This window comes from Prionailurus bengalensis, chromosome A3 (genome assembly GCF_016509475.1).
Source record: "Prionailurus bengalensis isolate Pbe53 chromosome A3, Fcat_Pben_1.1_paternal_pri, whole genome shotgun sequence".
In the NCBI taxonomy this organism is placed as follows: Eukaryota; Metazoa; Chordata; class Mammalia; order Carnivora; family Felidae; genus Prionailurus; species Prionailurus bengalensis.
The window spans coordinates 66,684,505-66,706,751 of NC_057354.1; the positions used below are offsets into that span (position 1 = coordinate 66,684,505).

Below are 22,247 nucleotides of genomic sequence, written 5' to 3' on the forward strand. Positions count from 1 at the left end.
CCTGCCAAATGAATTAACCCCCTGGGAAGATAAACCTTGTGGCTACAATAATCAGAAAACAATTATACTTAATGTTTTAATCTTGGCTCTGGTTTACTATGGAATTTTGCATTAAGTATTTAAAAGGTAGCTAAAACAAACAAACAGACAAACAAACAAACAAACCCTGATAACCACTTTTTGAGCTTAAGATTATAGAGAAAGCAATGGTTTAGAAGCAAGCAAAAACTAAAACCAGAAGTGCCAATCCACTCCTAAAGATAACTTTTTTGTAAAACATGTTGCAGATAGGCAGGACACCCAAAGTTCTCTTTTGCCTTATGAAGAAGAAAAAGCACTATGAATAAAACATTAGCAAATAGAAGTAAAAGCATAATGACACCCTCCCCTTCTTTTGGATTGTTTTTTGTAACAAATATTTTAAAAAATCATTGCATGGATGAAGTTAATACGGACAAGTGGATATGCCAAAGTTGAAAAGTAAGGAAACACTAAACACCTACATACATTATGCCAGTTCCCATGTTACATACACTTACAAAAAGTTTTTTAATCTTTCACTTAAGCCTTTTGAAGGAAGTATCATAATTGCAAAACTAAACACAATCTAGAGAGTAAACACAAGCAAATAAAAACATCTAAGTTATACTGAGTAAAAACCACCCCACTTGATTCTCAAAATTGACCTCAAGTTAATTAAATGACTCAGATTCAGAGCAACAGTTGGGTAAATTGTAATTTTTTTATTGGAAAACAAATATACAACTTGGAATGGATTTGAGGCAAATTGTGCCATAAGCAGATTTTCTTTAAGTGGCTAAACAAAGTTTAAAAAGCAAGTTAACAATAAAAGAAAATGTTTCTGGTACAGGACCAGCAGTACAAAAAAATAGTGTACGAGTACCTGGATAATACACCCGTTTTGCAATAGTGCAACTTTTTAAGTACATATTGTTGACTGTCCATAGTCCACGCAGAGTTACAACTCCACACTTCAACAACAACATGCTGACAATTCCTAAAGAAAACTACTTAAAAAAAAGGCATAACCCAGATGTTCCCTCGTTTGACCAACTCCATCTAAGTTTAGATGTGCAGAAGGGCTTAGATATATCCAGAGTAAGCCACATGCAACATGTTACTTGTTCATTTTTCTAAAATAAGGTTTCAGGACAATGACAGTAAGATAAGGGAAGAAAACATGGAGGAATAAGTCCTAATTACTATACATGCATATTTTTTGACAGCAGGGGGAAACCTTTTACAGATAAGTTACAAACAAAGAAAAGGCAAATAAACAATTTTGTACAAGAAATTTAACACATTCTGTACAATGTCTTCACTTTGCTGTCATCATTTGTACAAACTCTGAAAAAGAAGAAGCACACAAAAAGTGTCAATGGCAAAAGACTGACAAAACCAATCTTATTACTCAATATCTGAACAGTCTCCATTTCCCCTTTCTTTCCTCAAAAATACCGTATGGTACAGAGGAAAGCTAGTTTACTTAGACTGTCAAGGCTGGAACTCCATAAACTAAAATTACTAAGGATCACTAACCAATAAACCAAATTAATGCTTTTAATAAGCTATTGTAAATAGAAGCATTCTTGCTCTTAAGTTTGGTATAACATGGTAATTTTGAATGGAAGCATAAGTAAACAGTTTTATACTAAAGCGAATTAGAGGAAAAATAAATCCAATGAAGGAAAGTCACCTTAATTTCATTTTGAGGATCCTGAAATAATTTTAAAGATTTTCAAACTGTTCTACAATCATTATACAAAGACCAATTCAGCAGTCTGCAGTACAGTGCTTCTCAAACTTTAATGTGCATATGAAATTGCCCAGCAATCTTGTTAAAATGTAGAGATACTAGGTATATGGATAGGACCAATAGTAAACCGTTCTAAAAAAGTTCTCAGGTGACGATTTTTGCCTAATCTATAGAAAACACTCTGAAAAGCTAAAGGTTTATAAATATATAAACCCATTTTATCATCTTTATGGGGGGGGTCCCTAATTTTGACCTATCAGATACCTAACAAACACCTATAACTTAAAATCAAAGTGCAGAAGGAGGTAGTGAAAGACTTACCTTCATAGTTTACTTGACCATCACCATCAATATCTGCTTCCCTGATCATTTCATCAACCTCCTCATCTGTTAACTTCTCTCCCAGGTTTGTCATCACATGGCGAAGCTCTGCTGCACTAATATAGCCGTTGCCATCCTAGAAAAAATTTAGCAAAATAAGTAAAATTACAGACTCATAGGGAAAAAAATACACTTTAGAAATATATACCAACTAAAAACAATCTATAGTTGAACTATAAATTAAAGGTCACGGAGGACAAAGCAGGATAGCCTACACTGAAATCACCATTTCTTAGTTCCAAAGTCAAGTGATGCCTTCTTGCCAAGAGTCATCCTCAAAATTTAACAAATCCAATCCTTGAATACCTACCTTATCAAACACACGGAATGCTTCTCTAATTTCTTCTTCACTGTCTGTATCTTTCATTTTTCTTGCCATCATTGTCAGAAATTCCGGGAAGTCAATTGTGCCATTTCCTGAAATGGTTTGTTTAGTTGAAATATTACAATAGGATTTAAATAACCCTCTGACTCCCCCTCCCCAAATAAACCCCCAATTAAAAAAAATTTACCATCAGCATCTACTTCATTAATCATGTCCTGTAACTCTGCTTCTGTGGGATTCTGCCCAAGAGATCTCATTACAGTTCCCAATTCCTTTGTTGTTATAGTTCCATCACCATCCTTGTCAAATAGCGAAAAAGCTTCTTTGAATTCTGTTTTAAAGAGAGACCAATCCAAATGTACAAATTAACAACAATAAAAAGTAACCTCCTAAATGAAATCAATTAATCAATTCTTAAAAGCAAAGATATATATGGAGGTAGCACCTGAAATCAGCTTTTGATTCCTAAAGAATTAGGTGGGAAGACCCTGTGATATTCCAAACATCTTTAGCTAATCATACCAATATGTTGTTCATATTGACCTATCAGCAATTTTTTTCACCTAAAATCTTACAGAGAGAGCTCCAATATCGAGAACAGATAAGAGTCAAAATTATTCTGGATTGAAAGAATCAAAGCTTCTCTATTTTCTACTGAAGCTCCAAATAGAAAAATAAGACTATGGTAGCTAGCATGTGTTTCCATAGAGCAACTATATGCATTCTGTCTGAAGTAATCCTCAAAAGTTAAAATTAAGCCTGTTTAAGAACCTACTAATTTAAGAACAAAAAAAACTTTAAACTTCAGAACAATATGCAATAGGCTAGTTTCCTTTTCTGAGATCTAAGGAACTATCACCAAATAATCTATAATGATACTAACAATAGGATGATCAAGATATGAATGGTTAGTTTTAGCTAAGTATTGTATTACTAAAAACAAAGATAATTTAGACCTTTATTTAGAATATAAAATCCCAAGGGTGCCTGGTTGGCTCAGTCAATTAGATTGTCTCACGGATTCATGAGTTCGGGCCCATCAGGCTGTCTGCTATCAGGGCAGAGCCTGCTTCGGAAAACTGTCTCCCTCTCTCTCAAAAATAAACATTAAATGGGGCGCCTGGGTGGCGCAGTCGGTTAAGCGTCCGACTTCAGCCAGGTCACGATCTCGCGGTCTGTGAGTTCGAGCCCCGCGTCAGGCTCTGGGCTGATGGCTCAGAGCCTGGAGCCTGTTTCCGATTCTGTGTCTCCCTCTCTCTCTGCCCCTCCCCCGTTCATGCTCTGTCTCTCTCTGTCCCAAAAATAAATAAACGTTGAAAAAAAAAATTAAAATAAAAAAACATTAAAAAAAAATTTATATATGTATATATAATATCCCAAACTTTTAATATAGTGAAATATATTATCTTAGATCTTTAAGATGTCTTGTGAAATTATGTTCCTTTTAACTCACCACTGGATTACATAGAAAGCTGTTGGAAAAACAACAGTCCAGAATACCTGGCTTCATCATTTATTTTATAAACTAAAGCAGAGATTAAATTTGGTAATGCAAGATCATATAAATGAGCTAGTAACAAAACCAGTATTTTCCGGTAGGGTACTTTTTAAAAAGGTATCAGACCCCATCAGCATGCAAATCCAAAAGCAGTTCCAAATTTCACAGCGCTAAGTTCCCTCAAAATATCTATCCATTTGAAAATGTGTACCTGACATGTTTTAAGAAATAGTGTGCTTCCTCTTATATAATCCCATGTCCTACTCCTCCCAGTTTCTTTTTTTTTTTTTAATTTTTTTTTAATGTTTATTTATTTTTGAGACAGAGAGAGACAGAGCATGAACGGGGGAGGGTCAGAGAGAGAGGAAGACACAGAATCTGAAACAGGCTCCAGGCTCTGAGCGGTCAGCACAGAGCCCGACGCCGGGCTCGAACTCACATACGGGGAGATCGTGACCTGAGCCGAAGTCGGACGCTCAACTGACTGAGCCACCCAGGCGCCCCCTCCTCCCAGTTTCAATCCATCATAATCTCTTCACTGGTCTCAACTACTCTTCCACTGATATCACCATTAACATATATCATGTGTCTTAAAGTTTAAAACTAAATTCAGGGGCGCCTGGGTGGCTCAGTAGGTTGAGCGTCCGACTTCGGCTCAGGTCATGCATGATCTCGCAGTCCGTGGGTTCAAGCCCCGCATCAGGCTCTGTGCTGACTGCTCAGAGCCTGGAGCCTGTTTCAGATTCTGTGTCTCCCACTATCTCTGACCCTCCCCCATTCATGCTCTGTCTCTCTGTCTCAAAAATAAATAAACATTAAAAATAAATAAATAAAACTAAATTCAAACCCTGTATTTTCTCTTAGGTGCCTGCCCTTATCTTCCCCCAATCTTGGGAAGCACCATCACTCACATTTCTTCTATGAATCCACTATTACAATTACTTCCAGCTCCACTCATCAGTTGAAAATGCCAAGTCTACCAATAACGATCTAGTTGCCCAATCGAACAACTGTGCATAAGTATGTGAGGCCATATAGCATAGAAACTAAAAAGCAGACTTTGGAACTCAACCACTTGGGTTAAATAATATCAGCTCTGCTACTTACTAGTAATGTAACCTTAGGCAAGTTAAGTTACTACCTCAGCTTCCTCCTTTTTGCTAAACAGGAATAAGTGAACCTACTTACTAAGTTTATGAATTTAATTGATAAGCATAAAGCACTCAGAGCTATGTCTGACAAGTGTCAAGAAAAAGATGATCTCATTTTCCTGCAGCATCCAAAACACTGAAAAAATTCTAAACTTCTCTTGGCTTTCACAACAGTACTTCAGTTTACTTCCTACCTTACACTGTCAAAGGCTCTTGCTCCCATTTATCTCTCTCACATGTAGATATGACCAATCTTCTTATCCCTTTTCTTCTCTCTGGCCATTTCATTGATGCCCACTTATAATGAAGACTTCTTTAGCCTACTGGTCTCTCTCCTTAACATAATACAGTAGTTCCCCCACCCACAGTTTCACTGTTGTTTCAGTTACCAACACCAACTGCAGTCCAGAAACAGGTGATCTTTTTGGCATACTGTCAAGTCAATAGCAGCCTAACACACTACATCACAATGCCTACCTCATTCACTACACTTCATATCATCACACAATAATTTTATTATCTTACATCATCATAAGAAGGGTGAATACGCTATATGAGAGACCACACTCATGTTAACTTATATTACAGCATATTGTTATTATTGTTACTGTTGTTCATCTTTTATTGCACCTAATTTATAAATTAAACTGTATCATAGGTATGTGTGCATAGGAAAAACTAGAGTTTGGTACTGTCAGTGGTTTCAGGCATCCACTTGGTTCTTAGAATGTATCCCTCCTCACCCTATAGTACCTTTATTTTGGACTTCCTAAAAGACATTGCCCATGGCTGACCCCAAGTAAGACTTACAAAAAAGAATTCTATATTCCCCAGCAACCCTAGGAATGCAAGCAGAAGACATTTTTAACTCTTTCCCTCTCAATACTGCTTCATTCCTTTTACATCTCTACAAGACATTATCTTGTTTCATGGCCCTGTCATCTTTTGCTTAGACCATTACAACAGCCTTCTAACTGGATTCTTTATTTAAAATTACCCACAGAGGCACCTGGGTGGCTCAGTGGGTTAAGCATCAAACTTGGGCTCAGGTCGTGATCTCACAGATCAGGAGTTCTAGCCCCCCCATTAGGCTCTGCGCTGACAGCTCAGAGCCTGGAGCCTGCTTCAGATTATGTGTCTCCCTCTCTCTATGCCCCTCCCCCGCTGTGTTCACTCTCTCTCAAAAATAAATACTAAAAAAAAAATAAAATAAAATTACCCACACAACTATCTGGTGCTATTACTACTTTTTTAGATTACCACATTACCTTCTTCTGCCTAAAATCTCTTAACTGTTTAGCTTTAGACCAAGTTATCACTGACTAGTTGGGTAATTTACTACATTCAGTAACAAGACAATTCCATTCCATTTAATATTGTTTGTTTTCAGACAAACTCCCCTTGTTTCAGAAGCTTAGTGGCAAAGAATTGATTTTTACAAAATTAGCATACAATAGATTAACTAGATTGACTCAATGACAAAAACAGATCAATAAATCCCACAAGTAGTAGAATTTGAAGACATTTCCATTTTACTCAGGTTGTCCCCCCTGCCCCAAGCAGGACATAGAAATACTGACTAGAAATGCATAAACTACTAGGGTTTGAACACATGGCATCTATCATCTAATAACTTAAGTCACAAGAAATTTATCTTTATGTATAGATGTACACCATTCTAAACAGAAATTCCCATGAATGACTTAAATCAAATGCCTGTTTACCAACTTCCAAGTATTTAGAAAATTCTGAACTTAATAATCTCACAAAGGGCATGTATCAGACTTTTGTTGGCACTACGTAAACTAAGATTCTTATTTTTATCAAGTAAGTTTTACCCCTACACTGGAACTTCAAAAAAGAAAAATTCTTGTTAGGTTTTTCTTATTAGTCCCCTAAATGTCAAACACCAACAACTGACATCACGGCAGGGTCATTCAACAAAATTAACTTGTTAGTAAGGTCACACTGGACTCTTCTGGATTGCCTTTTAAGACTAGGTAATGTGAACAATTCCAGTAACTTCACCTAAACAAACATGCTTTTTCTACATTAAGTTATTTGCTGTTAGAATTTCTAAACAAATCTGAAGTAGTAATGGTTATCATATGGAGATAAAAATAGCTTAATAAATACCTTAGTATATTCAATGTTGATTTATTAAGCTTGTTAACATTTCATTTTTTGATAAGGACTCTAAAATGTTACTAGCTCCCAGTGATTACAATTTATCAGGATAAAGAAAATAATTTGCCTCCACCTCAAAGGTGGACATTAAAACAATCAAATTAGGAGGAAGGGATTTTCGAAGGAAGCAGAATAACTCTTAGGATACAGTAGATGGTGTTCTGGAACATGTTTAAAGTGTATCCATTCTTCAGTCCTTACTATGTGGGAGGCACAGGGGATACAAGAGGCAACAAAAAGGTCCCTGATCTCACAGGGTTTTATTTTAGTAGAATAAAAGCACTGACTTCTCTAAAGGTTCACTAAACCTGGGGTCCAAGGAATGGTTTTAAAAGCCTAGGAAGGGGCACCTGGGTGGCTGAGCTGGTTAAGCGCCTGACTCTTGATTTCAGCTCAGGTCATGATCTCGTGGTTTAGGAGTTCAACCCCCACATCGGGCTCTGTGCTGTCATGATAGTGTGGAGCCTGACTGGGATTCTCTCCCTCCCTCCCTGCCCATCCCCTGCTTGTTTTCTCTCTCAAAATAAACAAACAAACAGAACAATAAAAATAAATAAAAGCCTAGGAAAATGCAGGGTAGGAACAGAATCTAAAATATAAAATAGATTTTCTCCCATCCCCACTGGAAATTTAATTATATGATGAAAGTCAATGAAAAGACCACATTTATCCTAAAGTGAATGCTCCAGTGAACTACTGCTAGAATTCTTTATGAAAATGCTATCAGTCTTTGAAGACTGACCCTCATCTATTTAATAGAAACAAAGTATTTTGTTTTGATAATTAGTTGTATGTGTGGTTGGGAGGGCAATAATGAGCACCAGGTATGTGACAGATACCTTAAATGATACATTTTGAAGTGAACATGCTGTGTTATATACAGCAGGAATAACTATCTGACTAGGAATACCAAGAAATGAAAGGCAGACAGGGAGGTAAATGTATTAGAGAATAATTTAAGACCGGAAATATTAATTAGCCCTTCAGATCCTAAAGGAGACATTATTAAAAACAACAACACTACTTTAGAGTAATTTACATTTCACGGACACATTTAAAATAATATAAATGAACAAAGAAACTATTTCCAAAGCTCTGCTTGACTGCTTCAGCACTCAGTACATGCAATTTATCAATCCCAGAAAGCAATTCTCAGATTTAAGTCAAATTCACACAATAAGTAAGAATAAAACTTACTTATATATTTGGTTCTTAATGCTAAGGAGCTTTCTACTCTACACAGTCCTATGAAATAGTATTTGTGATGAATGTTTGAGGAGACTAGTGATTTCTGGGTCCTCCAAATTTGTGTTTACATTGGTGGGGGCTTAAATGGGATATATAGTGGAGTTCCAACTGGGCTTCTCAGTTTTCTCTAGCATTAAAAAAAGAAAAATGCTTTAGCGATTTGGAACACTTCAAACTTCTTGCCTACCAGGAAAACTGGTAGTTAAAATTGCTTGATACTTGTGTTAATAAAAGTCTGAAGAGGGGCGCCTGGGTGGCGCAGTCGGTTAAGCGTCCGACTTCAGCCAGGTCACGATCTCGCGGTCCGTGAGTTCGAGCCCCGCGTCAGGCTCTGGGCTGATGGCTCAGAGCCTGGAGCCTGTTTCCGATTCTGTGTCTCCCTCTCTCTCTGCCCCTCCCCCGTTCATGCTCTGTCTCTCTCTGTCCCAAAAATAAATAAACATTGAAAAAAAAATAATTAAAAAAAATAAATAAAAGTCTGAAAAAAGTAAAGGAAGAGTTTGAAAAGCATTTTAACACTACAATGAATTAAAAAGAAAAAAAAATCTTTTGCTAGTTTCTCCAACATTTTGATGTTAACCAGCCATCACAAAGTGTTAGAATAAAATCAAAAGTACCAATATTTAATGTTATCAATAAAGACAACATGACAAGTTTCACGTAACAATTTCCCTTATTGCCATAGCAAGATTTAAAAGCTCATTTCAATAGCTGTTACTGTTCTTTAAGACAAAATTCAACTTATTACACATTTGTAAAACAGAATGATTAACTTTTGGATTTAAGTCTTTCTCTAGAGATAATGGTTATCTCAGATTGATCCCATGTGCAATTCTAAGGTTAAAATATTAGCTACTTTAGGGGCACCTGGGTGGCGCAGTCGGTTAAGCGTCCGACTTCAGCCAGGTCACCATCTCACGGTCCGAGAGTTCGAGCCCCGCGTCAGGCTCTGAGCTGATGGCTCAGAGCCTGGAGCCTGTTTCCGATTCTGTCTCCCTCTCTCTCTGCCCCTCCCCCGTTCATGCTGTCTCTCTCTGTCCCAAAAATAAATAAACGTTGAAAAAAAAATTAAAAAAAAAAAAATTAGCTACTTTAAATTGGGGTAAATCCAATGTTCCCATCCTGATTCAACATTTCAAGTTACCTATTAATTACTACTTGGCTCTTTTCTTCTTGTGAAGAGTAGTTTGGAGTTGGCAGTGTTAAAAACTACCCAGAATTCATGTCTGAAAGATAATCTTCAAGAAAAACAAAGACCACCACCACCAAGCTCCAAAGTATATACCCACATAGCCAAAAAACTTGCCTTAAAAATTTTTTTTTTAATGTTTATTTTTGAGCGAGAAAGCACTAGGTGGAGAAGGAGCGGAAAGAGATGGGGGACAGAGGACCCAAAGTGGGCTGACCCAAAGTGAGCCTGATGCGGGGCTTGAATTTACCAGCTGTGAGGTCATGACCGGAGTCCAAGTCTCAGACTCAGCCGACTAAGCCAACCAGGTGCCCCAAAAACCTGCCTTTATTTACAGTTAGCCCCATACATCTTTCACAGGCAAGCGTACCTTCTCATTTGACAAAGCAGATTCAATTACTATGTTACATTACACTCATTTGTTACTATCTACTGCATAGAGCAAAGCAAAGTGAGAGTGTGTGTGTGTGTGTGTGTGTGTGTGTGTGTGTGAGTGTGATAATTTTTTTTAACGTTTTACTTCATTTTTGAGAGAGAGGAGAAAGAATGCGAGCGGGGCAGGGGCAGACACAGAGAGGGACTGAAGATCCAAAGCGCACTCTGTGCTAGGAGTGGACAGCCCGATGAGGGGCTTGAACTCACGATCTGTGAGATCATGACCTGGGCCGAAATCATACATTTAACCGACTGAGCCACCCAGGCACCCCCAAAGTGAATTCTTTCATACAAGTAACTTATTTTGAGGTTGGCTATTCACTTTATAATGAAATCTAATGGGTACAATTTATTATTTCTTACCTGCAATCTGCTCTTCAGTCAGTTGGTCAGCCTACAAAGAGATCACAGAGATAGGTAAGTGACTTCAGAGTATACAGATTAGCAGTTAAATTAAGAAACAAGTTTTAAAACTTTCAAGTTTCACCTTGTACCATAAACTGCATTTAGTCTAACATTCCTTAGTATGAGCAACAGAGAGAGAAAATGCATGTGAAAAATGAAAGTGTCTTGACCAAGTTTAATATTTAAACCAAGCTATTATTTCAGAATACATATTGAAGTCCAAATTTCACAAAAACTGAGGGGGAAAAAAAAGCAATTTGGCATACTAGAATACTAGAGAGTTTAAATGGAGTTGTTATTCTTCTAAAGCAAGGATAGAATCCAACAAAAACATTATTTCCTTTCTCAAAATTAGGATACCTAAACTTAAGCTCACCTCCTCTGTTAGATGAAAACCACTATTAGAAGAAATGTCCACTGAACCAAAAATAATGTCCAAGGACTACCTACATTCAAAGTTATCCCTATAAAAGGTTAAACACATCATTTGGACATGAAAAGGATTTTCCAAACCTTAAAAAAAAAAAAAAAATACTAAGTGAAAATCCCATCTATTATAAAGATAAAACTCCAAGCTGTCCTAGTTGAGGCAACAGGAAAGCTACCAGTTTTTACTTCTCCTCACCTGCCAGGCAACTGCAGGGAATCCAGGATTCTAACCACTCGAACTACATTATTTACTAAATGTTAAATCCAGCTATCCATTTTCTCTTCACTTTTAAAACCCCAAAGTGAACCTAAGGTTTGTGATTTTTTTTTTTTTTTACACTGAGAGGAGTTACTTATTTTTGCTTAAAAAAAAAAAAATGCCCAGGCATTTGCTAAGGTCCATTATATACATGGTTTTTATTCAATCTTCATAATAACTCTGTATTGGTATCATTCTTTATCATACAGATAGGGAAAGAGGTTCAGGTTAAATTTCTGGGAGGAGTACAAAATTAGTACCTAGTAAAGTCAGAATTAAACAAAAGGTGTTACACATACTCAATACCTCTAAGTTTTAAATGCAGAGTACCATAATTTATAAACATATCTAAAAAATACCAAGGCTTCTTGTGCTTCATGTGGCCTTCATCCTCGAACATTTCACCACTTACTAGTACATAAACCCATGAAACAACCCATGTGGTACTGAGAAGCCAGAACAAGAAACTACCTTCTAATATCCTTACCCATATGAAATCAAGCATTCTGTGATTAATCCATTCTTTTACTGGTATGAAAGAATAAACACTGCCTGGTTTCACTCTTTTAAAGGAACACAGCTCTGGAAAAAAATACCTTGATATAGAATAATAGCATCACATTTTTTTCTAGTGGACAGCATGACAAAATGTGGGAAGGACCCAGAAAGCTTGCAAGTTTCTCTCCCTGCTCAACAATTTTCATTTGACCTCAAAGCAAACTCAACTGGTTTCTATTTAAAAAAAGAAAAAAAGCCAAAGGTCTGGTATCTTAAAATTGAAGAGGCAATAATTAAGCTCAAATGCAGAAGTTGAAAAAAACCCCAACTTTTATCCTTCCAAATCCCAATCTTCCACTAAGTATCTGATGCAAAATCAGTCCTATGTTGTTTTCCCTATGGAGTTAAGACTTAAAACACAGTAAATCCACTGACTTGGTGTTTACTTTGTTAGAGACTATAAAGGATTTACTTCTAATCCGATCCCATTTTGCAGGATTTCTATCATTTATGAAGAAAGGGCAGAGTAGACAAAAAAGGATGGTGTTTTGAGTCATCGGACTAATATCCTAGAGCTTTGCCACTTAATAGCCATGTGACCTTGGACAGGTTACTCAACCGCTCATAGTCAATATCATCTGTACAATACCTACCTTACAAGGTTATGGTGCACAGTAAGTAACTATGTGAAGGGCCAGCCCCAAGAATTCAATGATAATTATTTATGTTAACTTATCGAAAAACCTACAATGTTAAATATGAACCTGACTATAGTCAACTTCCACACAGACATGCATGGCATCATCATCTCATTACAGACAGTAGCAGGGCCTTCATTAAAGATCTCACAGATTGTATCATATGCAGGTATTTTGAAGTCTATTTTCGTCCGGCTATACTTTGTCTTTTATACCAGTCATCTTAACTCCAGTCTATATTACCAGATTACTTCTTATGAAATACTTTGGAGGATCAAAATATACATAAGCACATGTGCTTCTCTTGTCATAATATGGAGATACCTATTTAAAATTTATCCTTTCTACAAAGTTAAGTTCAAAATGTATTATTGCCACATGGAAGTTTTTTTCTTAATTTTACTTTTCCCATCCATTTACAATTAAAAGCACTACATTGTTAACTCGGCATTCTGTTTGATAGTTTATTCCTTAAAGCTTATTTGTGAATTTTTCTAAGAATGTGTTTTCTTAGAGGTAGAAAGATGACAAGATGGCATGGGGCCATTACATTTTGTTACTCAGCCTTCAAAGTGCTCCTGGATTTTGCTTGCATTGTTTCAAGAAACTTAAAGAAATTTTTGTATTTACTACTAAACCAGAGTTCAAGCTTTTAAAATAAACTTTATCAGCAACATTCAGATTAAGGCCTACTAAAAGCAAAAATACACGACTCCCTAGCACTCTAATTTGTAAGCCTTTTCCAACTACATGCAAATAAATCTGGTTCTTATTTCTGTCTGTGGAGAATGCCATTTTCTTAGAAGAACGAGAAGAATTATACTTTTGGGAAAACTCAAGTTCATTAACATGTGTGTTTATCTCAGTAAAGTGAAGAACAATCCACTAGAGAGATGACTAGTTCTTACTCCTTTATTTCTACAATTGATAGAATTTCTACTGTTCTGGTCACTACAGAGAAAGCTTCCAGGCATAGCACGCTCTCAGGTTCCACATCAGACCTACTGAAGTACAATCTGCATTTTGAAGAACCACAGGTGATTTGTAAACATTGAGAAACACTAATCTAGACTAATGTGTGACCTGAAAAGTGAATGTTTTATGTACCTACTAAACATTTCCTAAGTGGCATTCAAAAGTAGACATGGATACTCTTGGAACTTATCTAGTGAATGGCAGTTTAAAAATACTCCAAAACTCTTATTTGAATAAATAGACGAATCCATAGGCTTAAAACGGAACACAAACTTCTAGGTTTCATTCATTCCTCTTAATTCCAAGTTTTACTTAGATACAACAAAGGCTTACTAAGTTTTTTCTACATTTCAGAAGTCAGGGTATTTATTTTACCTATATCAAAATAGTCTTTAAGTTATTTCAGTAAACATATAATTCTGACAGAACAGTACTACGTAGCATCATATAAAGAAACCACTAGAACAAATTATTTCACAGAAATTAGGGTCTTTACTAAAGGTCTAATTTGATCATTATAACTAAATCTAGAAACTTCTATATATTTTAACAAGGCCATAGTGGATTTCCTCAGTTTAACAGAGATGTCCTTGCATATTGATGCAATAATGATTATTTAAACAAGCACAAAAACTTTCTACCTCTTCACATCTTTTAGTTATCAGTTGGGCCCCAAGTCTTCTTAAAGCAATCCCCCGCCCTTTCAATGAGCATGTATCAACTACATATAAACCCAAGAACTATGGGAGCAATCTTATTCCGCTTCCACACAAATTTTTATTCTATAAATTGATAAGAGTCCTAATTTTAAATCTCCAGGTTTTAGAATTATGAAGTTACCTTAAGACAACTTCCTAATTAATTTTACATAACAATGACGGTCAATAGAACGCACCAATAGTGTAAACAGGAACTACAAAAGCTTATCCCTGGCATAGGACCATGAAAGCGTGCATGCATAACAAACTGCATGCATTACCAAGAAAATCCATTCGAGCTCCCGATTCAATGATTAGACTGATTAGGAAAAAACTTTACCATTCATTTGAAAACACTTTTAAAAATTTACCCCACAATTTAGAATCTTGATTACATGCATATAATGTACACCTTGTTTCACCTAGAAGAGTAAATTCAACTAGTATATTCAAATCCGGAATAATTTAAAATAATCACAACAGAACCAGTACATCAAACTTAAATAATCACTCGTTTATCCAAGGCGAACTCCTCGCCCCACACCCATACAGGCTGGAGGTTTCAGTTGGCAAGAATTCCCAACTCCTGCTTAAGATGTCACCTTGCCTTCTGGACACACCCATCGCTGTAACCACTTGGCAGACGTTAACACAAAATAGGTATTGCAAATTACCGCCCTCATTAGATTTTTTTTTTTTTTACACAGGAAAAAACCAGGAGTTCCGGTCTCAAGTGACGGGAAAATACTTTTAAACTTCCCTGCTCCCCCCGCCCTTGGTATATTCTTGTTATCACTACCGTATTTGATACCCATTACTGAATAAACGAATTGAACTGCACGTTAAGATGGTCTGGCAATTTCTGCAAGGAAATACGACTCATTTTCAAGGGGGTGGGAGCGGGGGCAATTCTGTGCATGTGGTTCTTTGACATTAGGAGTGCACGTGAGTATTCAAGAATAGGATATAGACACTGGCTCTTTCCAACTACTGCGGGAGGATAAAAGCGACTTTCAACAGAACCGCAGTCACCCCAAAGCTTGCTTTCCGTAGGTGAACAGGAAACGCCTTTCAGATCCAAGCTGGAGCTGATGACTTTCTCTAACAAGAAGACGCGCACTGTAAGGATGCGACAGACTTCAGGTATGCAGCTCATTTCAATGACAAAGCCACTTAGAAGAAAAAAAAATTTGTTTTCAATTGTCCAGCCAGGGGTGGTGGAAAAGGCCCAGAGCCCAAATGGAGCGGAAAGAGCAGGATTCAACGAGCTTCCTTCTCGCCACCAGAGGGGGATGGGAAACTGCCGAGGCCGCCCTCCCCCACCCATCCCCAACCGGCGGGCCCCGCAGCGCCGCGGGCCGATACCTCCGCAGCCCTGCAGGTGCCAGCGCAGCAGCTGGGGCGCAAGCCGAGTCAAGCGGGCGGCGGCCACGGCCCCGCCGCCCCGCCCCCCCGGCCGCTCCCCGCGCGGCTCCCGCTCAGCCCACACAGCGCGCCGCGCCCACTCGCGCGGCCCCCGGCACCCCCCCCCCCTCCACCGACACGCGGGGGATGCGGGCTAACGGCGGCGCTGGCGCTCACCCCGGGCCTCGCGCTCCCTCCCGCCCCCTCGGCGCATGGCGGCCGTAAGCGGACAAAGGCGCTTCCTGGCGCCAGCACTAACCGTCCGTTGGGCTTTTGAATCCAACCCCAGGACTGACCTTTCGGGATGCCAGACCCGAGGCTTTTGCCTCCTACCCCCCGCCCTTCCACTCTCTCGCCTCCACCATGTGCTGGGCTACCCCTCAACCCGGATCTATGATCCTCACCCAGCCAAGCCCCTGAGGAGCCTCGCTGCCTCGTAGGCAATGCTCCCAGCCCCCAATTCGCCGGGGAACACCTCCCTAAGGAGGATAAGGATGGGGGAGCACCTGCGACGCAACCGCCGCGGTGCCCCCAGTCTCTTTCGCGCCATCTCTCTGGCAAAGACCACTCCTGATGGGTGTGGGGGAGCAGAGTTCCCTTTCTTTCACAAATTCGCTTCAATCTCGCCCCCCCCCCCCCCCACCTCAGGCCAAGCGTCGGCAGCTTAGCGACGCACTCACCATGCTGCAAGCGCTACCGGTCTCCGAGAAGCGACCACACAACCACTCAGCTCGCTCGCCCTACTCGGACTAATTCTCCTCCTCCGCCCCCAGCGCCTCATAAACACCTCCCTCCGCCAGATCCCTCCGCCGCATGCCAGATAACGGAACATCGCAAACGAGTCCCGGCCAACCCCCTCCTCTCTAACGCTTTTCAAGACTCCTTTATCCATTGTTATTTACTCGACGAGGCAAGAGATAAAGGGAAGCGGGCGAACGAATGACGTGAGTGGGTTTCACTCCCCAGCCAGCCCGTTAAAAGGCCAGTGGAGTCGCGCTCGAAGGGCCCTACTTTGCGGCGCGGAGGAGCATCGTGGTGGCGATTTGTAGTCCGACGATCGTTGAGCCGGCCTCCGATTGGCTGGTTCGTACCTGCAATGCGTCACTCGAGCTCGCAGCCGCTGCCGGGACGCGGTGCGGCTTCTGCCGTTGCTGGTCTGGCCGCGCTGTCCTGGCAACTGCGCCAGGCGGCAGAGTCGCTTCCCTTGCGCTTGGCTGGAGAACCTTCCTCCTCCACCCATCCTTCTCTCCCACACTCACACACACACTTTCCCGCCCCTTGTGCAGGGGTAGGCGAAAACACCTTAGGCAGATAAAGAATGACGCTGAAAGACCCCAGGAAACCTGTACCCCGCGCTCAGCTTCTCGGCCTCGTGGAGGTCACACGTTTTCCATTTTACTCCACGAAACCAATAAAAATCTAGGTAAGGATAAATGCAGCTGCTTAGCTGCGAGACTAATCCGAAAGGCTCTTCCGTTTAGATTTGCCATGCGCCTTTCTTACCAGGGGGTCCTTTCCCAGAAAAGTCACTCAGAAACCACCTCTCCGAGATTCTGTCGGATTAGTCACCCCCAAAGCCCCTTGATAGTGTGGAATAAAGGGTCCTCGTTTGGAGTCAGACCTGGGTGCAAGTGTTGGTTGGTCCACTTTGTTAGATGTGTGACCTTGGAGGAGTCATTTAATCTTTAGCCTCATTTGTAAAATGGAGGTAATAGTTATCTCAAAAGCTTATCGTAAAGATTAGAATAATATGAAAATTAGATTAATGTAAAATGTTAAAGTTTCTGGCACAGGGTAAGCACCCAAGTGGTCACTGTAATATACCTTACCCTCATTACAAATTTGCTCATTTGTGTCTCCAACCTCTCAGATTTAAACGGACGTTTAAAAAAACTTGTCAGAGTTCACTCCTTGAAATGGGAACCCTTGTGTACTGTTGATGGGAACCTAAAATGGTACAGCCACTGTGGAAAAACAGTATGGCAGTCTCTTTAAAAATTGAAAGAGAATTCCCATATGATCCAACAATTCCACTTCTAGGTATGCACCCAGAAGAACTGAAAGTAAGATCTTGAAGAGCTATTGGTATGCCCATATGCAAGGCAGCGTTATTCGCTATAGCTAAAACTTGGAAGCAACACAAGAATGGATAAGCAAAATGTGGTATATACATACAATGGAATGTTATTCAGCCTTGAAAAGGAAGAAAATTCTACAACATGCCACCACATGAATGAACCTTGAGGACATTATGTGGTAAGTGAGAAATAAGCTAGTCACAAAAAGAGAGATACTATATGATTCCATTTTTTTTTAATGTTTATTTATTTTTGAGAGAGAGAAAGAATAGGGAGGGGCAGAGAGGGAGGGAGACACAGAATACCAAGCAGGCTCCAGCTGTCAGCACAGAGCCCAATGTGGGGTCGAACTCTTGGACTGCAAGATCATGACCTGAGCCGAAGTTGGATGCTTAACCGACCTAGCCACCCCTGATTCCATTTATATGAGGAACTTAGAGTAGTCAAAATCACAGAGACAGATAGTAATCTACTAGGGGCTTACCACTAGATTATTAGATAGTGATTACCAGGGTCTGGGGCAGGGGGACTGGAGAGTTACTGTTTAATGGGTATGGAGTTTCATATCTACAAATGAAAAGAGTTATAAGGATGGATGGTGGAGATATTTGTACAACATTATGAATGTATTTAATATCACTGAACTGTACACTTAAAAATGGTTAAGGTGGTCAATTTTATGTGTATTTTATCACACGCATTTTTTTTAATTAGCTCCTTAGTCCCACCCCAAATGAGTAAGCATATTCATAACCTGGAACATTTAATAATCGGATAGTGAACACCTGTGTGAGTTCAATTTGACTGCAGTGTAGTTGTTACCATAGAAGGGGTTTACAAGGCACAGAGGAGAGGACCTTAGCGCACCACAGAGGTTCCAAAAGGGATTTCTAAAGAAGATAACTCCTAAATTGAGTCTGTTATGATAAATGGCCTAGGAAACAGGCAAAAGGCAGGGAGGAAAAGAGAAGTAAGTTCCAGATGAAACAAAACAGAGCAAAGGCCAAGAGGCATGCAATTTGATTGCATGGCCTGGTGGAGGAGCTGCCAGTGATTAGGCATTACTAGAACCCGCCAGGCACAGGAGAGGGTTGCTGGGAAGTTAGGAAGGAACTAGGGTTTAATGCTCAGACTGCATTTCCTCAAGAAGGTTGTTGGTAGAGCTCCTGTCCAGAAAAATCATCTTAGGCCACATTAAACCCTTAAAATTTCCCAGTAAAAAGCACAGGCATGTGGACCCTTGAAACCTAAGCAAGCAGCATTTTTAGCAGGCCAAGGTGAAATCTTGCCTACTGAGAAGAAGTTTGCCCAGCAAGACCAAGATGTTCTGTTACTGCTATCTGCACATACTTGGAAAGCTTCAGTGGAATTTAACCTCCTTTAGCCTATTTAGACATTTCTTCATACCATCAAAAGTATTTACTAGGCCAGGGATGGATCCTCTTTCTTTCAGTCATGTAAATCAGACATAAAGTAAGTGCTCTTTCAATTAGTATTGGCAGCACTGTGACCTTCCTTTCAGATGAATGGCTATTTAATGAAAACTCAGGATCCTGTGCTTCTACTGTCTTTGCCAATGTAGTGATGTGATGGGGGGGGGGGAGGTAATTAACTTTATCCCACAAATGAAATACCATTGAGAATGTTAGTTAAAAGTGGGTACCTCTGCTTCAGAATCTAAGCTGGAGACACAGACCTAAGGCCATGGTTCCTGTACTGTTCATTCTGGTAGCTCTCACGTCTTTCAAGGTATTCCTCAGAAATTTGTCTCTGATTCTTCCTCAGATGGAAAAGCCATCAACAATCTTTTCTCTCAGCTTAGTCACTAAAAATATTCTCTCTTCACACAGTACCCTGTCAGCATGCATGATTTTACATATGAAATTTTTAATGATAGGAAATTGAATGACAAAATGAATAATCACCTCTTCTAGAAAATGAATTTTTAAAAGGATTCATGTATAACATATAACAGCAAAAGCTTAAGTGTAATATATAGGTGCATGCTTAGAGTTGTAGGTATTGAATCAATAAGCTTTTAAACAAATATTTGGTAATGAAGCATGTGTGAAAGAGACTACAGGAAAGTTCTTGGTTTCTTAGGTTGAATTTCAGTAAGGCCTCTCTTGCAGAAACTTCCTTGCTGACCTCTCCAAGATGAGAAAGAAAATGAGAAAAAAGTCAAGACTTACATTTAAAGCCATTGTGGTTTATGTGTATTTGAGACTGTTCCAAGTCAATTTATTTATAGAGCATTTGTCTTCCACAAGATGACATACAGTGCAGCCTGACTTTGGCAATTGCCAACTGAGAAGCAAAGTTGATGACAACTGTCACGTCAAGGCCTAGGAGGCGGTTGGTTGTCTTTCTTTTTCCCCTTCCTGATTGGTGAGATCTCACAGCTTTCTACCTTTGTCCATCTTGGGAAAATGAGAATGTACTTCCTCTCCAGGCCCCAGTTCCTCAGTTTGCAGAACACAGATAACATAAGCCCCATCCTTTGATATTTCCTTCCCATAGTTTCTCTCCTCCAGCCAACTGTGCTAACCAACAAGCGCAGAGGCCAATCTGAGCAGCATTCTTGATTGTAGGGCCTATGTGATTCTTGACAGGTGAAAGAATTAAGCCCTAAATGCCCTAAGGCATCAAGGTATGCATCAGCTTCTCTCCTATGCATCTAGAATGGCACGTGTTGTATGTCAATTTTGAGAGAATTGAGAAAATAGTACTCAAATCATTTTCTTGTTCTGTGGATCGGATAAGGAGCTCTGGTTGAGAAAGTGAAGCTATCCTTTTCCAGGATTATGGGGCGAAACAGAGCTGGGACAGGAATCCAAACAGGTCATGAGAATGTCTTACCCACAGCATCCTCAGTTCGATAAACTGAGGTGAAGAGGGTATGGAAAAAACATCCTGCATGGGCTTATGCTCATATACATAGGAAAAATTGAGAGTCATTAGCTTTGATATTGACATACCGCCTTTTATTTATTTGCTCATTCAAAAAAATTGAGATGTCATTTTCGTGTGACCATCTAGGGTTTGCCTAAAACTGAAGGTTTTCCCGGGACATAGAACTTTCAGCACTAAAGCCAGACAGTCTCATGCAAACCAGTGTGATTGGGCACCCTAGAAACTGTGACCACTCAATCAATAAAAACCAGTAGCCTATTACTTGCAGAATGTGCAATGATAAGAATGAGCATAGGAGACCATGAGAGCATGTAGGAGGACAACCTAATGGGCAAGGGGATGACATCCTAGAGAATGTGATAAATAGCGATTTGAGTAGAGATGGACAAAGAGGAGAAAGTGTTTGAGGCAAGAAGAAGACACATAGAGGAATAGAGATATCATTACCACCTCCATCATCGACATCATCATTAGTACATTCACTTACATAATGTACATCAGCCACCGATGATTGGGTGCTTACCATGGGCCAGCCACTGTGCTGACCACATTACATACATTGTCCATATTGTTGACCATTTCATTCCTCATGAAATACTCTTCTCTCTTGGCTTCGGGAATGACCCCTTCATAATACGTCTATTTCTCTGGCAATTTGTTTCAAGCTCCTTGGCTGGCTCCTGCACCTGTTGCTTAAAGGGTAATGTGCCTCCAGATTTAAGCCATGGCTCTCTTCCTTATGACTTTGACACCTGCCCTGAGCAAACTTCCCACTCCCATAGCATTCGCTAGGTGCCGATGACCTCCAAATATGGCCAGAGGTAAAGTCTTCCCTAAACTCCTGATTGTATTTCCAGCCACTCAGGCTGGCCCTAACATTTGTGGACTCAGTCAAGAGTACAAACATGCTTATATAGCATATGTTAAATATGTTGAAGTTGTAAGTCAAGTTAACAAACGAATATGTTCTATTCTTATACCTTGAGAGATAAACTTTCATAATCACCTGGACAGCCATGGACAATTTTAGAATCTTGAACTTACCGACCAAATTGTGGAAGTATAAGGAAGCCATCCTCTAACCCACAGCCTACCCATCTCTTTTCTCACTGCCAGCTCCATCCACACTGTGAGAGGTCTTGCATATTCACTTGTGTGGACACTGTGGTCCTGAGTAGGCTCCATATACAGCCCCACAAATAGTTGCTTCTTGTCCATCCTTCAAGGCCTAGAGACATGCACCCTAGAGATACAGTTTGCTCTTTGGAGAGTGGACCTGAGGAGGAAGCCTACATGGGAAGCAGGGTCAGTGCTATTTGATCAAGGAATCCCATAATCCTAGGGACAGAGAATAGTCTTAAGGGGTGGGGGAATGTGGGTTCTAGGTAGGATGTCCTCTTGGCCCTTTATGTAGAGGTGTATTTGAAGGAGGGGCACAACCAGGTTCTCTGAAGTGAGGCTAGGCCAGGGCCCTCTCTTGCACTCCTGAAAATGCCTACTGGCGACTCTTCTGGAGGCCCTCAGGCCCTAAAACCACATCCAAACTGAACCTCTCATATTTTCACCCCAACCTACTCTCCTCTATTCTAGCTTCATTGAAGAGCACCTACCTGTCACCCAAGCCACACTGAACCACTTGCAGATATCTGCATACACTACACTGTTTTCCATTTTGTCTTTCCTCATGCTGCTCCCTCTG

The 22,247-nt window shown here is 39.9% G+C and overlaps 1 protein-coding gene across 1 annotated transcript; it reads right to left on the reverse strand.

Moving 5' to 3' along the window:
- Positions 1 to 723: 723 nt before the first annotated feature.
- CALM2 (calmodulin 2) lies at positions 724 to 16,347 on the reverse strand. Its single transcript, XM_043603328.1, has 6 exons — positions 16,238 to 16,347; positions 10,555 to 10,585; positions 2,671 to 2,814; positions 2,469 to 2,575; positions 2,099 to 2,234; positions 724 to 1,368 (listed from the first exon to the last, which is right to left on the reverse strand). Exons 1-6 carry the CDS (start codon positions 16,238 to 16,240, stop codon positions 1,340 to 1,342), a joined length of 450 nt encoding a protein of 149 aa, XP_043459263.1. The 5' UTR covers positions 16,241 to 16,347; the 3' UTR covers positions 724 to 1,339.
- Between the last annotated feature and the right edge of the window lie 5,900 nt (positions 16,348 to 22,247).

Bases quoted from the DNA above. Each gene is read 5' to 3' on its own strand.
- CALM2 (XM_043603328.1), bottom strand. The intron at 2,815-10,554 runs GTAAGAAATAAT...TCTTTAAAACAG, and splicing joins GACTGAAGAGCAGATTGCAG to AATTCAAAGAAGCTTTTTCG. The intron at 1,369-2,098 runs GTAAGTCTTTCA...CTTCTTTTTCAG, and splicing joins TGGTCAAGTAAACTATGAAG to AGTTTGTACAAATGATGACA.